The sequence below is a fragment of the Vipera berus genome (assembly GCF_964194415.1).
Source record: "Vipera berus genome assembly, chromosome: 1".
Lineage (NCBI taxonomy): Eukaryota > Metazoa > Chordata > Lepidosauria > Squamata > Viperidae > Vipera > Vipera berus.
In genome coordinates this window covers 163193678-163209259 of record NC_138202.1, presented here as the reverse complement: position 1 = coordinate 163209259, position 15582 = coordinate 163193678, and the positions used below count along the sequence as shown (strand labels likewise).

Below are 15582 nucleotides of genomic sequence, written 5' to 3'. Positions count from 1 at the left end.
TCTATTTGATCACGTTCTTTACATGCTTAATTATTTTCACTTTTGTTTTTGAAGTGGTTAAAAAGAAAATACTCAAAAAGGTGACTCCAAAAGTCCCAGACGAAGTTCCACCTCCTAAAGGTATGTCGGATTGTTTGTTCCCAAAGTATAAAGAACATTTATAAACAACAAAATATTAATGAAGAAAAATTATCATGTCTTTTTGAGCTTCATTCATGTTCTTCTAAACACTTTAGTATATTTCACATTTAACAGTGAATGACCCAGTGCTAAATACCTGAAGGGGATATATATCCATTTTAGCTCATATAAAACAGCTAAACTCTTTTATAAACTATAAAAAGTTTAGCTGAGTCTCCTCGATTTTTAAACAGGAGTGATTTGGTTGCAGCTTTATTATATTAGATTATGACAGGTGAATTTGAAAAGCGCATGTATTTATGATATTTTTCTCATGTTTTATGTCTTGCTTTTTGCTCTTTAAATGTGATCCAATATCTGTTAGATTCATTGAATTCAGTGAGTTTACTTTTGGTACAGGTAAAGTGCACTCTTAAAACTTCAGTGGAAGTGATAGGCTTATCAACACACAGCTCATTGTATAAATTAGTAAACTGAATCCAGTGCCATCTCCATGTTGCTTGTATGAATCAAAACAAAATGAAATTACACTGAAGTGCAATTGCACGGTATATTTTGAAATCTTTCAGAACCAGTCAAGAAACCAGAACCTCCACCTCCTGCTCCAGTCCCTGTCCCAGTCCCAGTCCCCAAAGAAGAAGAAGTTATTCTAACCAAAGGTGAATAATCAAGGACTGAAATGTGTGTGCCCACAAAATGATATAACAAACTGAAAAGAGTTCTTTGCTTGGGTAATTTAAAATGTGGATGTCATTCTTTGTTCTTCTGTATCATTCTAACTTCTGATCATCCAGTTCATGTTGAATTCTTCCTTTCTGTTGTTATCATGTGAGAGATGGACAGCTTATGACATAGGGGCTTACTGACTAAATTACTAAAATATTTGACCAATATATTAAATATCTTTGCTAGAAATGGGAGGAGGGGAGAATTAGGATTTCCATTCAGCAGATTAGTTTCAAGTTATAATAAATATATCTGTCTTGAATTAAAAAAATTCCCTATGTTTTACAAAAGATGTGTCTTTGAAAAACAACTGTGTATTATTTCTGAGCAGGTGCATTTGTTAGTGTATGAGAACACAGATCATAATTGTTTGTGCAATGTTTTATTTGTAAAAGTTCCAGCCAAAAAACGTGAAGAGATCAAAGTGACAACTGTGATTAAGAAACAGGAGCCTGCTTATGAGAAGAGGGAAGAGATCCGTGAGGTTCGCCAAGAAATATATGAAGAATGGGAAGACGAGTATGGGGAGAAACATGAATATTATGAAAAAGAAGGAGGTTATGACGAAGGGGAAGAAGAATGGACATATGAAGAAAGAAAAGAGAAAAAATCAGCTTATCAGGAAGAATGGGAAGAGGAGTATGGGGAAGAACATGAATACTATGAACGAAAAGAAGGTTATGACGAAGGAGAAGATGAATGGGCATACACAGAAAAACAAGTAACCCTCAAGAAAAAGCCAGATTATCATGAAGAAGGTATATTTCTTTTTTTTTTTAAAAGACAGTTTCATTTTTTCCCCTTCTCTCTTTTTTTTAAATAGACCATTACATTTACCAATTTCTGTGGTTTTACTGAATTTTCTATTTGATGGCAATGGTAAATTAATAGGATTAGAAAAGTTACGTATTTTATTTTTTTTGCAACTGTTTAATTGACTGAAATGATTTAGGGTGTACGTTTAGTCAAGCTAATTCTGCTAACGTGCTTTAGGAGAACAGCAGTGCAAGTAATATGACATAATGATGCTAGAACATTTAAGAAAATTATATCCAGTACTTGATTATATTAACTTAAACATTTATTCTTTTAAGATTCATCTCATATGTTACTTTGCTACTATTGCATACAAATACCTGAAGGAAGTATAAGGAAATTTGATACGCATTTTTTAATTAAATATATTATTCTTATTGCACAACATTTTATTAAATGGATTTTTTTTTGCTTTTAGAACAGAGGCATAGATAGGGAAGGGAGTAAAATGAATAACTCAACTAATATTGCTTTAAATTAGCATGGGATATTAATAAAGTGTGTCAAAAGTTGTTTCTAGAAATACTTTTTATGTCTGTTGCAGTGGTCCAAGTCCCTAAAAAGCCAGAGCCTGTGCCAAAACGTCCAGAAATTTCAGCCAAGAAAGAAGAAAAGAAAAAAATTACAGTACAAAAAGGTTTGGGCATTAAAACAATAGTACTGAAATACTTTCTATTGCAGAATGTTTTGTTTAAAATTTGCTTTTTAAGGTGCATATTTACTAGCAAGTTTGCTTTGAATAATACGTGACTTAGAAAAAAATATATATATTAAAGGTTCTAGGCTTCTAAAATACTTAAGAGTCCAAGACAAGAGACTCTATATTACCAAGATAAAGGTATACAATCCTGCCACAGGAGATGTTTTTAATCTTTCAATTATGCAATGCATGGAACCAGAGCATTTTCAGCTCTTGTATAATGAGGACCCGTTGAATACTAATCCTAAACTCTTGTGTTAAATTTATAAATTTATTGCTAAAAGTACAAAATATGTTGTCTCTATTTGTCCAGCCTTAATATATTGGACATGGCAACACACTGTCTAGTTGCGTTCGGCTTCATCTCACATATTAAAAGGATTCCTATCAAACCCTAAATCCAAACTGTTAATCAGGTATTCCTTCTAAACGTTATTCACGGCCACATCCATAGTTCTGATATGAAAATGTACTGTTCTGAACTTTCAGTGTGAAATAAGCTGGGGAAAAAAGGGAAGAAAAGGAATATGAGGAGTTTCTAGAGATGGAGAAGGAAACCCTGAAGTTTCCATTCTGACCTCCCTAGCAGAAATCAGGCAGGATCACCATAGCAAGTATTCAAAGGAGTCCAGAAAGAGGTCATCACTGGCAGGAGATTCACTAATTGAAGTAACTGGGCAAAGCCAAGATTCAAAAGCTGTCATGAGAACAAGATAATCAGGTATAGATAGAGCCCAGATTTATATGCCTTTTAAGAAATCAGTGAATTAGAATGCAGGCTTCTCCTCTTTTCTGGCACCCAAAAGTCAGATATAACGCACTTTAGGGAGGCAAAAAGTGAGAGAAGAGTTGCTTCGGAAGTAGACTTCAGGACAAATACAATACAATCCAGGGCTCAGCTATGGTCCATCTCAGAAATTTTAGACAGTTTTTTTTTTCTTCCCTAGAATCCAACATGGTTTTTAAAATAGTACCAGTGAAGGATCTGATCATCTCAAGGCCGAAATATTCAGATCTACATACTCATGCTAAGCGTTTTAAATCCCCTTTAGTTACTCGGAAGCCTGTGACTGAAGAAGTAGCAAAGACCGCTCAGCAGTTGGAGGAAGAACAACTGAGAAGAGTTAAAGGTAGGAAGGGACAAAAATTGAATTAGGTTTTTAACAATGAATGGTGCTATGGATCTTTTGCTTTAGTTTAATATTGGTGAAATATAGGAACACAGTATGTGCATGCTCCTCATTTTACTTTTGGGTGGTCCTTGGTCTGCTGAACAAAAGTCTTGGCATCAAAAAATGTCCCTTTAATCGCATATATAAAAAGACTTCTATTGCTAATAACTGATGTTTTTATGTTAACATATAAAATGATATGTCCTAGCCACTTAAATTAATTACAGTCTCAACATATGATGTACTCATCATTTGTAACAGCAAATGAGATTATCTATTGGATCAGGAAAAAAAATATTCCCTTCATAGCAATGGCATCTAGCTAATTGTTAAAATATATGTATCTACTTACTTAGAGCTGCTCCACTATCTTCTTAATTTTTCCCTACAAAGTAGATGTTAAAATACTCATTAAAGTTCTGTTCAAAAGAGATGGAAGTCATCTCAGATTCTTTGCTATTTTTGCTGCATATCAAATTTTCTCCCTTTTAAATATATGCTACACTTTTCTCATATTTGGTTCCATTTATTAAATCTTGCTAAGATTTAAACCATTTCTTAAACTGGTGCAGTTAAAATTTATTACTGTGAGCCACCCAGAGTGGCTTAAGATGGCCATATAAATGTTTTAAATAAAAACATAAATAAATGTCTTTGGACGTCAACCCCCCCCCCCGGAATTTTCAGCCAACCTGGCCCACCCCACCTGGGGGTGGAAAGCCGGATTAAGAAATCTGCTTTAAAATGATATTTATTTATTAGTTTATTATTTTATTCTTAATTATGATTAAAAGAGTTCAAAATATTTCATATATGTGGAACTAATCTTCTGTATACTTTTCTATCCATAAAGCTCCAGAAGTTCCATCCAAAAAACCTACAAAGATGGTTATTCGTGAGGAAGTTATAGAACAAAAAGGTAGACAATCTCCTTTTCCATCTCTTATCTTGAAATATTGGAATATTCCGACTGGCCTGATTTGAGATTGTATCAATCTTGGAATTTTTTTTACTGTCCTTACATCTTAACTATAGCAATTTTTTATTTGGAGTCCTGGTGTGTAAACTAGTAAAAAATGTATTTGCAATTCAGCTTCATGTGTTTAATTTCATATTTTTGACTGAATTCTTATTTCAGTTCCAGCTGAACAGAAATGGACTATTTCAGAGGAAAAAGTGACAGTATCATATCACGAAGAATATACATATGGTTCAGGTAGTTGCAAACATGTATTATTAATTTTTCCTCTTATTGCCTTATTCTATGTAAAAATGAAATACACCAATTAAATTTGTCTCTAGTCAATGTTCTCTTCTGAATATGGCAGGTTTGAGCGTAGCATAAAAGTATCCCTCATGGGGGCAGAAATGGTTGCCTTATTCTTATTCTGTTTGCAAGAACCTGCTCCCAATAAAATGCCCAAGGCATTTATCCTTTGTAACTTTAGGAAAAATAAGTATCTGTCTGGACAGTCAGTGCACGATCCTGGGTTCTGTTTCTTATCTCTGTTTTAACTTACGGACTGTTTCAATAATAGTAAAAAATAGTGTAAATTCACCTTTTAAATATGATAACTCTCTTTAAAGAACCAGAAGAGTACGAGCATGAAGAGTTCTATGTGGAATATCCAACTGAAGGTAAATTCAGTTTATTTTATTTTAACGTAGCTTTACCCAGTGTGGCCATAGGTTATTTCATATAATTTCCTGTTTGTTCTAAGCATGACCTGTGTAGTTATTTCTGTATACCTTTTTAAAAATCTCTTGAGATCTATACAGATAGCAAGTGAATTTTTAAAATAGTAAATTTCATCACTGTAGTTGTATCAATTACGCTCACACAGAGAAGGTCTCCTCAGGGTACCGTCAGCTAAGCAATGTCGGCTGGCGACCCCCAGGGGGAGGGCCTTCTCTGTGGGAGCGCCAGCCCTATGGAATCAGCTCCCCCCTGAGCTACGGATGGCCCAAAATCTCCAATCCTTTCGCCGCAGCCTCAAAACACTCCTATTCCACCAGGCTGACCTGGACTGACAGGCATTTTAATTAATTATATTTACAATCTTTAATTTATTCTTAGTTTTTAATTTTAATTTATTGCACAGATGATTTTAATTTTATTTTTATCTTAATTTCTGTACTTATTATATGTTTTGTTGTTAGCCGCCCTGAGTCCTTCGGGAGATAGGGCGGGATATAAATCCCATCAATAAATAAATAAATAAATAAACATAAAGGCTATGTGCTCAAGATCAGAAGCATAACTGGACATTAGGGAACAAAGATAGCAGAAACAGATCTGTCTCATTCTTTTGTTAATTGGCAGTCTAAATCGATTTCGGATATTTTAAACTGTAAATAGAAAGTAGGGTAAATACAACTTTTTAAATTTCCAATTTTCTTTTAAAGAACCAGAAGAGTATGAAGAAGAAAGGGTCTATGCAGAGGTTTTACCAACTAAAGGTAGGTGTTTTGTTTTTTTAATCAGTTACACCAGCAATCTCCATTTTTTAAATTTGGGGGAAGGTCATGGCATCATTATTAAAAAATTCTGAAAGACACCTAAAAATAACTGGGCAATATGGTGTCTTGCACAACATGCATTTCCCCAAATGGTGTCTGCATTATTCTAAAGTAGAATGAAAATAACACCCAGGGATAGGGCCTTCTCGGTGGGAGCGCCTGCCCTCTGGAACCAGCTGCCGGTGGAGCTGAGAACTGCCCCCGACCTTCGATCATTCCGCCGGGGCCTGAAGACCTGGCTCTTCGAGCTCTCGGGCCCAGACTGAGGAGGAATTTTTAATTTGGGGTTCTTTTTAACTGACTACAGGGTTAATTTAATATTTTTTAATTTGGTTCTTAATTTTTGCATTTTGGATTTTTAATTCCCTGTAAACCGCCCTGAGTCCTCAGGGAATAGGGCGGTATATAAATATAACTAAATAAATAAATAAATAAATTTTTTAAATCAATAGAGATTGCTAAATCTTCTGCAGTGATGATATTCTTATGTAGACTTCTTTAAGTTTTGAAGAAGAAAAGCAAAATAGATAGAAAGGTATAGTGATTTCTCAAAATTCTGACAATTAAAAAAAATATTTTATTTTGACATCACTGATACCTAGACTATAATTTCAGAAAAACTGAGTCAAATCTTTCTAGCCATAAAGAGCATTGTTCTTTCATCTCTGTACTTGTTATTTCATATACTTGTTGGTCTTTGCCCAGGTTTCTGAGCATCTATATTTGTAAATATTAGCAAACCCTACATTGTTTTTCCAAATATAACATTAGTGTCGAGTTTAGTCTATGAGAAAGACTTTGATTTTCACCTGATTAAATTCAAAATTACTACTATTTAGTTCCAGGGATCCCTAAGAAACCAGAAGAAAAAGTCCCTGTGGCTGTTCTCAAGAAAGTAGAGCCTCCACCAGCTAAAGGTGAATTAATAATAATGAGATATTGATTAGTGGAATAAACTTAATATCCGTTTGCTGTAATAGACATCCTTTCTGTCAATAGAACTGAACATTTGATTGCAGAGATTTGACCTTTGTTGGAATGATTGTTGGAATAATCGGTGCTTTTTTAAAGAAAACACTACTGTCAATGTTGAACAATATTTCATTAGGATGAATAAATCTTGAGCCCATTTCTAAATTTCTGTATTGTACATTTTTAAAGTTCCTGAGGTGCCCAAGAAGCCAGTCCCCGAAAAGAAAAAACCTCTTCCTCCTGAAAAAGTGGAGGCTCCTCCAGCTAAAGGTATATAAACTGGCAGACAAGTTTATCCATACATTGTTTATATATGTGTGCATATGTTTGCATACAGGTAGTCCTCGACTTACAGCAGTTCATTTAGTGACTGTTCAAAGTTACAATAGCACTGAAAGAGTGCTGTGAAAACAAGTGATTTATGTGTTACTAACCTAACAACGGCAGTGATTCGCTTAACAAAGGTGTCAAGGAAGGTCGTAAAATGGGGCAAAACTCACTTAACAACTGTCTCACTTAGCAACAGAAAAGTTGGGCTCAATTGTGATTGTAAGTCAAGGAGTACCCGCAGTGTATTTATTTCAGACATACTTCAGTAAAGCAAAGAATAAAATTTTAACACAGCAGGGTATAGGAGGCAAGGCCTGTTGTGTCTGAATAGGGGATTAGTAATTATTGAAGAAATTTTGTTTTATGTTCAAAAATCAGTGCGATTTGACACAGTCCTGTTTGGGATTGCATCCTATCAGAACGGTATTTTCTAATAATACAGAAGATTGAGTAGCATACTTTTGTTATACAACTCAATTCTATTTATTTGAGCATGTTGGAATAATTGTTGACTGTCCAGAATTTTCCACACACCCCACTCCCCCAATAAAAGTGCCAAAACACTAATGCTGTCTTTTTCAAACTGACAATTGACAGTTCCTGAGGTACCTAAGAAACCTGTTCCAGAAAAAAGAAAGCCTGCCGCGGTCCCTAAGAAAGAAGTACCGCCACCAACTAAAGGTAATTAATTCAGTAGAATTAAGGTCCCTTGTGTTTTGGGGTGAGTGAGATGTTGATCATCATTAGTAATTTTCTGTGTTTCGCTGTTGGTGCCAGTATGGACATTTTTGCTTATTGGTGGACATCAGGGATCTTAAGTTGTGGACCATCTGAATGTTGGGCTGGACTGAATGTTGGGAATCTATTTCAGAATTGCTGTATTTTCTTTCATTTTAATATGTAAATGACTAATCATTGAACATGGTTGATACAAATCCAAGGAATTCTCAGTTTTATCTTTAATATCTTTGAAGTGCCTGAAGTGCCAAAGCCAGTACCAGAAGAAAAAGTACCTGTTCCTATTCCTAAAAAAGTGGAACCACCTGCTAAAGGTATGTAACAGAATTTTTAAAAATATATTATATTGGTGTATTTTATTGGTTCAAACTTATACTATGGTGCATATTTAGAAAATTTTAAGAAAATGTTATTGATTTTCTAGTTTTACATTTAACTATTTGAAAAGCAACGTGGTGGCTGAGTTAGTCAATAATTCAATAACATACAAATATCTTTAGTATAGATCTCAAACTGTTACATTAAATGTTTCCTCTCTTTCCCCCTTGGTATTTACTGTCTCATATTTAAATTAATGCAATTCTTATTATATCAATTAAATAAAAAATAACTTCCTTACATTTATCAATAGTTTTTAGTTTATACATATCCTAGTTGTTTTAACATTCAAACCTTTTAGACAATCAATGTCCTGGTTAGTTTTTCCCAATTTTTAGTTTCCCATTAATATTTAAATTTAACATTTAATATTTATAATTTCCAAGTTTTAAATAACCCCAATTCCCTTTATCACAATTCATCACAAGATTTAATGTTCAGGATACATGTCTTATCTATTTGAATTCTCACCATCTTACACCAACTAATTAATAAAACAAAATAATATTCTTATTTTCTGGTAATTTCCAAATATCTTAAATTTAGTAACCAAAATTTCTCTTATTTCAACATTTAATACTTCCTCTCTTTTCCTCTTAATATCTACTATCTCATATTTAAGCTAATATTTTTTGTTATTATCGCTAAGTAAAAACATATTTATTACATTCATCAATAAATTTTAGCTTATATATATCTTAATTACCTTTACATTTGGCCTTTATAAGCATATCAATGTTCAAATTTAACTGTTAATATTTATACTTCTAAGTTTTAAATGACCAAATTTTTCTTTTTCTCAACTCATAACAATATCTAATATTCAAAGTACACATCTTATCTATTTGAGTATATTCTATTTTAATTCTCATGAATAAGCCAAAACCCCAATTTTCTTCAGTCTTATTCTAGCTTTCTTTCTTTGCCAAATCATCTTCCATGTCCATGCTTTTGACTTATCAAATAAATCTCCCTGTGTTGTTATGTATATTGTTTGACATAGAAAAAACCATCCAGACACCAATTTTTTGAGGCGACTAACAAATCATCTCTCTATTTTTCCATCTTGATGTAGTTGTCCTGAACAGTTTATCCTCTCTTCAATCTGTTCTTCTTCTTGATCCTCAGGTTCCTTCTGATTTATGTAGAAAGTCTTTTCCTTTTTCCATATTGTCAGTCCCTTTTCTGGGTTTTCCATTGTGTTTGTTGATCAGTTGAATTTTCTGTCATAATATTTAATTGTTACACTTTTTCTGTTATATTCTGTGTAGTTATTTTTTTAGTTGTAATCAAAGTTTGAGTTCGTGTATCTGGGCTGACTTCTTGTTCTTTTCTGTATGTAACCTCTTATTTCATCAGTGGCTGTAAGAATAGTTTGGTGAATTGCTTTCAACATAGAGTGTGTCATGGTTCTGACTAATGAAACATTTCAAAGAACTTTCAAGCATAGTTTATCCTAAAAAATCTTTAATCCTGAAAAACAAAGCATCAGCACAGCATGATGGAATGCCAAGATCTGAATTCCCCTCCCTTCAGCACCTAATATCTGGCACAATTCCTGACAGAGAGAATCTGTTCCTGATCTTTATCCATATTCTTTTAGTAGTGTATTAAAGCTTTACAATCAGAGAATGCAAAAAAAATTGTCACTGAATATGGAACACAGCTGGGCTTCTCACAGCTGATATCTCAAGGTTACATAAAACTTATCTACTGTCTGGGCTAAAGTTTTCTTTTAAGTCCAAAGTTTTTATAACCTTTTCAGTTTTGCTTCTTTTTTATAAGTAAGAACTCAGATCTTCAGTAAGAATAGAAAATAGAAAAGCTTTTAGTCCACAAACTTTAAAAACTAAAATTCAATTAGGATCAAGTTGTTCTTTCAACGTTTTAAACTCCCCTGGATAGTCAGTCGTCGCTGTTTCTAGGGGGAGGGTTAAAATCTCCCTTCCCTCTCCACAGGGGGGGGGAAAGTACTTTAAGCAGTTTATGCAGGTAAAGAGATAATTAGGATTTAAGAGAGGTAGATCTCACCCAGTATCATCCGCGCTGCTTTATAATTGCCTGGTGGTGAGTGTGGCTTCGGCTGTCTGCAGCCTAGTGATGTGCCATATTGCTATGCCTGGTCTTTAGTCCACCGGTTTGGAGGGCTGCCTCAGATCAAGTGGAAGGGTTACCGCCCTCCCGCAATCAAGCAGAGATCCCCTCCTTGCTGGTCACTCCTACAGGGTGACCTTCGACCCTTTCTAGGGTCCCCCAACAAAGTGAAACTGGATGCAGAAGACAGAGCTTGCCTACCAGACGTCCATGGCGGCCATGGCGGCAAACCGGAAGTCTATAAACAATTTTTTTATTTAGACACTAGATGGTGGAACTAACAGTAGGTTAGTTAAATTAAATATGTCAGAAGGCACTCATGGAATATCCAAATATGTCAGAAGGCACTCATGGAATATCCAAATACTGTTATAAGTATCAGAGATGGGATGAGCTACTTATTACCCTCTTATAAAGAAGGCATAGTAAATGAGGTTTCTCCATTTGGCTGTAATTTAATTAAGAATCCATTCACAGTATTATACGTGGCAGTCTCACAGCTTTTTAAAAAATTATATTAAATTTTGGCATTTTAAAATTTTGTTTAAAGTGCCAGAGGTACCTAAGAAAGTTATTCCAGAAGAAAAAGTTGCCGTTCCGAAGAAAAAAGAAGTTCCTCCTGCTAAAGGTAAAAGAATACACCAGTATTAAAAAAGGGCAATATACTTTAGTACTCTCTTTATATTTTTACCTTAACCATCTGGGTGTTCAGTCACACCACAGTTCACTTGAGTCCAATGCTCATGTTTGTTTATAATTCTTCAGGGTTGGGTTAATCATAATTATGTTTTGAAGATTCTACATATTCTTACATATGTTTCTTCTAAAAGTACCTGAGGAGCCCAAGAAAGCAATTCCTGAGGAAAAAGTACCTCGGCTCCGTAAAAAAGAAGTCCCTCCAGCAAAAGGTATATTACCTTCCTTTAGGAGAAAATAAAATTTAAAAATTTTAAAAAAACATTTGGGGTTGACTTTGCTGTTCGTTGTTATGCTCTGCCTTCTCGACTGTAATTTTTTATTTTATATGCACTAATTGCATTTCTGCTACCGTTGGAAATTCTAAAACGAGACTCAATCATCTCTTTAAAGTGCCTGAGGTGCCGAAAGAAGTAATTGTTGAGGAAAAAATAACTGTTGCTGTGCCCAAAAGAGTTGAACCCCCTCCAGCTAAAGGTATATCTTGGGATATCGTTGGAATAATCTGATCATATCAAAGGATGTCTTTTTTTTCATTGTGTGTGTTCCACGTTTTGCACTCTGTATCATGCGTATTGCTAGTAACTCATGAAGACGTTGTTGCGTAGATTTTATTTATTTATTTATTTATTTATTTATATTTAAATTTAGATAATGGGAGGTGGAGAGATGGGCTTTATTTGTATTCATTTTGTACTGTTGCTTAGCTTTTATTTGTACATTACATATTCAAAAGCACTGTTCAGTTCACTTCTCCCTTTGAACTCTTAAATGAATACTGAAAATAGTTGCACTCATCTTCCAGGAATGTATGTATTCCAGTTAAATCTGTGCACATTTAATGTCTTTTTAAAGTGCCTGGGATGCCTAAGAGGGCTGTTGTAGAAGAGAAAAAGTTTGTTTCTGAAGAAACAGTATCTGTTACCATTTCTAAAAGAATGGAAGCTCCTTTACCTAAAGGTATCTTTACAAATAATTGGAACTATGAACTATTTTCTTGACTTTTCTGGACACTTTTGTAATTAAATAACTGCCTGCTTGTTCTGGTTTTCTCTGCTTCTTTTAACCTAAGTGGTTTGTTTCTGTTTTGGATTTGTGTATCATTGGAACACCCTTGTATGTGACCAAGATCCTTGGAGAAAGTAACATTTTTTTCCAGTTTTGTTCCATGACTTTATCTGAACATAATCCACCCCATTCCCATTAAACTGTTCTGACAGATCTGTGCATTTTTGTGTGAATATGTGTGCACTCTGTTATACATGTACTCTGTGTGCTTTGTGGGGAGATCTTTGGATTTGAGAAACCATGAGTAGAAAGTGAAAATCCAAAACTGTTGTTCTCTGAGTGCTTATGTAAACACTAACACAAAATTTATGCAGCTTTACAAAGATATGAAAATGATTCTCCATAATCTTTCTCAAGTGTTTAAGAAGATGGAGGACCTTATCTGGATATGAGACTAGGTTTTTTTTTAACTTTTTTATAATGTTTACAAGATTACAAAATTTCTACTAATGAAAGATACGTAGATTCATCTGTCTTCTATTAACACTCTATTTTTATCCATTTTATTTATCTATTCTATTATCAATCTATCTTTCTATTGTAAAGATATATGACAGATAAATTCCTTCTGTGTCCAATGACACTTGCCCAATAAAGAATTCTATTCTATTCTGTTCTGTTCTGTTCTGTTCTATATTGATAATAGATAGATAGATAGATAGATAGATAGATAGATAGAGAGAGAGAGAGAGAGAGAGACAGACAGACAGACAGACAGACAGACAGACAGACAGACAGACAGACAGACATTTTTCCTAATTGTGGAATCTCTTAGTAATGTCATCATATGATATTTGCTCCCTGAAAAAGGCAGGAACAAAATAATTATTAGGATATTGGATATTTATAGCTATAAGCCATAAGGAAAAACTCGAATCCCGCTTTTTTCAGAGAAGAATTATCACATGATTACAATTAGGAGGGAAGTCATAGAAGTGCAAATAAATCTCTATCTTTAAAACTCTTCAAGTTTTGCCAAACCCAGTCAAGGCACTGACGTTAAATTTGATATTTATTGATATTTACAAAATTGATTTTCATTCAAATATGGATTTGTAGATTTCTGTCTGCTCACTCCAACTGATATGCTTTTGAATATTAATACTTTTTCCTAACAAGAGCAAAAATATAATATTATCCTATTCCTTAATAATATTAAGCTCATCATTTAAATCTCCACAGTGGAGAAATGGGAAGAAGAAGTAGAGGAAGAAGAAGTAGTAGAAGAAGAAGAAGAAGAACTTCTTATTTCTCGTGAGAGGGAAGAAGTCTCTTATGAGGAAGAAGAGGAAATTTCAGAAGTAACAGGTATTCTACTATTCAAAAAGCAAAATAATTGTCATCTTTCCTGCAGTAGCATAATGACCATTACAACATTTGTGCCATCTTGAAATATAATCCATCCACTAATCAAATTAATCAAATCCACTAATTATTATATGTTCTGGGTCACTCAAGTGAATAATTTGATTACAAAGAGAACTTTAAATGAATGTGTTTAAGAATATCTTCATCTTCTTCCTTATTTTGATCTAAGGAGCACATCAATTTCTAAGTCATACTTAAAGTCTGTTTAAAAGACACTGTTGTCTTGAAACTAACTTTCCTCATCCAATCCAATCCAATATTTATGTAAAGCAATGCATTTGTAGAGCAGCCTTGATGCTTCAAATTCCACATGTATGTCTGATTCCAAATGGTGCAGCTGTTGCCTAGGTCTCTACATAATAAGACTTCTGTCTTTTATGTAGTCATTCTGTTTTGCCACACATAAAGACATCAGGAAATGGTAATACTGTCTTGCACCATTTGTATGCTAATTCATAGCAATATTGCATCTGAAAGGGACTATTGTTTTTAAATAAATATAGAAATATGGAAACATAGTATTGTAAATGTCTTCCTTTTAGTACCATAGGTCAAAGAACAAGGAAACCTTTTGCAAATGTAGTTCATCTTGCAGCTATCCGGAATCGAGTAACCAAAAGCAAGGGACCTTTAAAAAAAATCAATCTTGCATCTCTTAAAAATAGATTGAGCTGCAATCCTGTATATGATTATGTAGTTCATTTCTCCTTTTATTTACCATTGCCGAAATATTAATGTAGGACACTTTTCCAATTTCTGTCCTTTCCAGAAGAAGGAGGCTTCAGTTTCTCTGTTCCATTTGCCCTCCTTTGGCATGTCTCCTGGCTATTCATGGTCTTATCATGAGAGTATAACATACATTCAGACACTTTCTCCAAGTCTGAGGTCCCACCATTCCTTATTTATGCTGTGTGTTCATACTCTTTCTAACTCAACTGTAACAGCAAGGGTGTATTTCTTACTCTTTTCACTACACTTGCTTATTCCCAAGGGGCAAAATAGATTAAATGTGATTCAGCATCATCACCATCTTCATTATTATTGCTGCTGCTGCTACTGTGGGTTACTGAAAATCTTATAATCAAGGGACTTAGCAAATATTAACCCATGAATGGATGTATATGTGATATAAGACATCCTTTTTGAGTCTTAATCTTGGTTAGCCAATGATGCTAGGATATGGACACTTATATCATACTCTGAACTGGCCCAGTGTGTGAATACTTCCTCATACAGTGAATACATGAATGAATACATGTGACTCATAAATAATTGATCCTTAATTCTGCAAACTATAAATATATGAGGCATTTATTTCTTGTGATTATACTCTAAGACAAATGAGTTGTCAGTGCATTACATCCCACTGGAGAATACATTTACAGGCATCAAAAAAATGTAGCATTCAGTCCAGTGAATGAAGCAAATATGTAACTCATATTGTTTTTTTGCTTTTGCTAATTGAAAATTTCTTTATTCCAACTGTACATTCTAAGCAATGCTTTTACATTGACAGAGGAGGCCTACTATGCAGAGGAGGAAGTGCATATTACTGTTCCCGAAGAAGTGCCACCAGCTAAAGGTATCTCAATAACTTCTTAACATATAACGGTAGCTTAATTGACATGTTTCTTTTTTGGTATGTGCGTGTGTGTTCTTCATTATAGTGTGGATCAGGATGAAACAATCTTTGCCATTTGCTCCCTTCCCCTGGTAGTATGTCCTAAAAGGAGCTTTTAAGAAGAGACTGCAGTCTTAAGAGACTGGAGTCTTAAGAAGAGTCTTTTAAAAAAAGACTGGACAACCACTTGTCTGGAATGGTACAATGTCTCCCGCTTGAGCAGGGGGCTGGACAAGAAGACC

At 34.2% G+C, this 15582-nt stretch overlaps 1 protein-coding gene across 1 annotated transcript in view; it reads left to right on the top strand.

Moving 5' to 3' along the window:
- Positions 1 to 15582, top strand: part of TTN (titin) — a 314129-nt gene that overhangs the window by 128320 nt on the left and 170227 nt on the right. Inside the window, exons 111-128 of the mRNA XM_081340361.1 lie at positions 55 to 120; positions 711 to 800; positions 1263 to 1625; positions 2228 to 2320; positions 3436 to 3513; positions 4409 to 4474; positions 4694 to 4771; positions 5143 to 5193; positions 5962 to 6015; positions 6915 to 6992; positions 7237 to 7317; positions 7975 to 8058; positions 8352 to 8429; positions 11138 to 11215; positions 11418 to 11495; positions 11677 to 11760; positions 13534 to 13659; positions 15236 to 15301. Of these exons, the coding sequence (XP_081196487.1) occupies positions 55 to 120; positions 711 to 800; positions 1263 to 1625; positions 2228 to 2320; positions 3436 to 3513; positions 4409 to 4474; positions 4694 to 4771; positions 5143 to 5193; positions 5962 to 6015; positions 6915 to 6992; positions 7237 to 7317; positions 7975 to 8058; positions 8352 to 8429; positions 11138 to 11215; positions 11418 to 11495; positions 11677 to 11760; positions 13534 to 13659; positions 15236 to 15301 (1692 nt within the window). The remainder of the gene's footprint in view (positions 1 to 54; positions 121 to 710; positions 801 to 1262; positions 1626 to 2227; positions 2321 to 3435; positions 3514 to 4408; positions 4475 to 4693; positions 4772 to 5142; positions 5194 to 5961; positions 6016 to 6914; positions 6993 to 7236; positions 7318 to 7974; positions 8059 to 8351; positions 8430 to 11137; positions 11216 to 11417; positions 11496 to 11676; positions 11761 to 13533; positions 13660 to 15235; positions 15302 to 15582) is intronic.